Genomic DNA, 3,678 nt, shown 5'->3' on the forward strand with positions numbered 1-3,678 from the left:
AGAAGAGAGAACGATGAAAAGTCGCAGTTGCATTAATTTGAAAATATTTGACTTTTAGTTGTTTTCAAGAATACGCACAATCTTTGCACATATGTGCAGAAATCCATGTATCTCTTTTGTTGCATTTTTGTTTACCGAACGAGATTTTTGGGTGACATATGCGACCAAAAATCACTGTGCTTTTTTGGTGGTGCACAGTCGGTCGCATAGGTCACACACCGGTTGCCGAAGTGGGTGTACAATATGACTGATGGACCATGCTTTCCCATTGGACAAGGCTCAAGAAGGGCTTTGAGTCTAAATTTATATACAGTCCCTGTGGTCATGTGGATATTTTCATCTGTGGGTATAGAGCAGAATGGTATGTCTAGGCAGAGAGGACACTATCTCTATGGGTATAGAAAAGTACTTCACCCATAGTTTTCTATGCCCGCACTACTTTTCTATACCCCTGGGTAAAGATGTCATTTGGTGTAGTGAGTCTTTGACAAGACATTGGATTTATCTCAAGTAAGAAAGTCCAAAATCACACTATACCTTTCTCAGTATGGTCGGATGTAAAAAGGAAGTGTGATTTTCTAGTGCGGCAATGGTGCAATCAAATGGGTGTAGAATTCAATTTGAGCTGGCTCATCTGGGATTTCACACACATGTTTTTTACACTCATTACCTGGTGGAAAGAATCTGGGTTGAAGATTAGATATCACTGGGCTCAGTATAAAATTCTTCACCCTATTTTGTTCACCTTGTGGTTTCCACCTGAGAGAAAAAATGGAAAAAAGTTGGGAAATTATATATGAACCCCCCAGCTTATGAAATTTTTCACCCATGGGGTTTTTACAACACAAAACAGGTAGAAAGATATAGGTCCCATGTTATAAGAGAAGACTGATCAATTCAAGATCTTAATGACCCAAGACTGGGCCTACTTTGGATGCTACTGAGCTCAAAGGCTCTAGACATGTTTAAATATCAAGTTGTATTGTAACCAATCCATGCACCACACTTGAACAAATGGTTGATTTTCTATGTGTATCTTGAAACATTCTGCTATGTACTAGTGAAATATTGTGCATGATAGGTTTCCTTTTCCTTTTTGGAAGGATTCTGCCAGAATGATTCATCCATATCTCAAAGGGATATTGGAATTCAAAAAATAAGATTAGAAGGTATACAAGATAAAAGACAATGGTAGGGTATAGATCACTCAAGATTGTTTTTTTGTTGTTGAATTTTCTTCAAGGCAAGCAATGAAAGTAAGGGCAGTGATCAAAATCTTGGGAATGATCATCATCTTGATGATCTTGATCAACTCAATACCTTCCATTTTCCCCTTTCAGGTCTCTTCCTCAAAACCACACCCATCTAAACCAATTCAACTTGATTTCAAAATTCTAAAAATTTCTATGCCTAAGTTAGGGCCCATTCACTTAACCAATTTCCGGTGAGAAATCACATTCTACAAAATTTAAAGTGTCTATTTGGTGGTACATGTTTCATTTATGCATTAAAAAATTTACAGAATGTGATTTCTGGTCAAAAATTCCTCAAGTGAACTAATCTTTGATTTATTTTGATGTTTACAATTCCAATTCCAATTCCAAAAATCATATATGTATCAAATCCATCAAATCCAAAACTTTTTTCTTCTTGATCAATTCTTAATCACATCTTACAAAACCCCAAAACCAATAAAAATACATATCAAATTCCAAAATTCCAAGATCTAATCAAATCCAATTCATCAATGTTTGATAATCTTATTTCTAAGGTAATTTAAAATACCAATCCCAACGATAAACCAATCCCGATCTTCTCCAAGCCTCCAAAACTCTAAACTTAACCATCGGAAACCTAACCCCCCACAAAAAAAACAAATCTCATCAATTTCTCCTCAAAAAAAGAACCTTCACAACTTTAAAATTTAGAAATCATTTATAAGACATTCTTACCATTCAATTGATTTAAGCCAATGTAAAGCTACTGTATCTGAATCGATTTCAAGTTGATTCCAATCTCCCATTCTCCAACCCAAATCGATTCTCATCAACCGATCCACTCGATCATCTAGATCACTTAACCAAGCTCCTACTCTTGCATCTTCAATTCCAACTTGAGATTCATATGACATATTAGATGTACCAATCCATTCCACCTTAAACCCCCCCCAAAGAACATCCATCATCCATCAGTTTTTCAGGGTTGGGTTGTGGTGAGATAAAATGAAACTTACTAGTGGCCAACTTAGGGCATAAGCTAAACCTCTAAAGTATGCTGGAAATAATGGATTCGATCCTTGACTAGTACCCCAATATATATTCGAACCACAATCCAAGTTTTGAAACTCTTTAATCAAATTAGGAATGACTAAAAAAGTCTAACCGCTCAAAAAAAAGAAGAAAAAAACACGAATAAGTTGAGAAATGAAAAGGTTTAGTAAATAGGCATGAATTTTGTGAGAGTGAGAAAGAAACCTTACATCATCATCCGATTTCATCACGAACTGAGGTCTACCAATCTCTTTAATCCTAGGATCTCGATTCTCTAGTCCGATCTCACGATCCAATACTCTATCCATTTTCCAACGACCATTAGCACCCATTGAAACCCAACGAAAAAACTCATACGTCTTTCCCAAATCGATATTATCCTTTTCAAGATTCTCAAGAACGATCACATCATTTCCATACCGTTTGTTTTCTTCTTCAATTAAATAATTCCAATACTCATTCTTAGGTTTACCTGAAATGAAAACTAAATCGATGATCGGTGCTTGATGATTGGAAGAAGAAGAAGAAGAAGGTGGTAAGTCAGCTTTGAGTAATGTTCTGATTAGGTTTCGTTTGGAGTATCGATCTGGTGTTGTAAAGATTCCAATAAACAATAAACTACAATCTTTTTGTAACTTCGCATCACATTTAAACCTAGAAACCGGTCTGTTCGATCTCAATCCTTGATCTCCTTTATACCACAGATACTCCGATAGATTTGATGGATGGTTTTTCGTCAATGAAGGATCAAGTTGATCTGCATGAGTTTCTTCTAATGGATCATAATGAATAGGTATACTCTTATTCTTTAATTCTTTAGATGCTTTGGTGATATTTCGATGAATAGCATGTAAGATTCTTAAATTATAATTTGATAATCTTTCTTGGTTTTGTAATTCGATCGAAACACTTGATTTAGTCTTGGTTTGAATGTTTTTGGTTTTTTGATATGGATCACCGATTGGTTTGATTTGAAATGTGATAGGATCTATGATTGGATCTAATTGTAAATGATTAGGTTGATCTAATGTCCAACTGATCAAATTATAGATAATCAAAATACTACTGATGATGATGATAATGAGTTTTGATAATCTTTGGTTATTGGATGGTTTGAATCTAGTTGGATGGTTTGGATCTGGTAATAAAGGTTGATGGTTTGATTTGAATTGGTTTTTGATTTGATTAGGTATCAGTTTACTTAGTTTCTTCTTTAATGGTTCTTGTTCTTGTTCTTGTTGTAATAATCTTCTTTGATCTTGATTGTGATTGGTATGATTCATGTGAACTTTAGCTTCTTGTTCTCTTTGATTGACTCAATGGTTTTCTCTTGAGGTTCTCTCGTTGAATTGTGTTTGGGTGAATGTTTTGCTGAGCTGAAGTTGGTTAGAATTCAATTCCCGTTCCT

General features: G+C 35.0%; 1 protein-coding gene across 1 annotated transcript; it reads right to left on the minus strand.

The window, feature by feature from the left end:
- Positions 1 to 1,483: 1,483 nt before the first annotated feature.
- Positions 1,484 to 3,631, minus strand: MELLADRAFT_73586 (family 31 glycosyltransferase; the record flags this gene model as incomplete). Its single annotated transcript, XM_007418075.1, has 4 exons — positions 1,484 to 1,854; positions 1,953 to 2,155; positions 2,234 to 2,377; positions 2,480 to 3,631. 4 exons carry the CDS (start codon positions 3,551 to 3,553, stop codon positions 1,767 to 1,769), a joined length of 1,509 nt encoding a protein of 502 aa, XP_007418137.1.
- Between the last annotated feature and the right edge of the window lie 47 nt (positions 3,632 to 3,678).

The sequence above is a fragment of the Melampsora larici-populina genome, assembly GCF_000204055.1.
Source record: "Melampsora larici-populina 98AG31 unplaced genomic scaffold MELLAscaffold_84, whole genome shotgun sequence".
Taxonomy (NCBI): domain Eukaryota; kingdom Fungi; phylum Basidiomycota; class Pucciniomycetes; order Pucciniales; family Melampsoraceae; genus Melampsora; species Melampsora laricis-populina.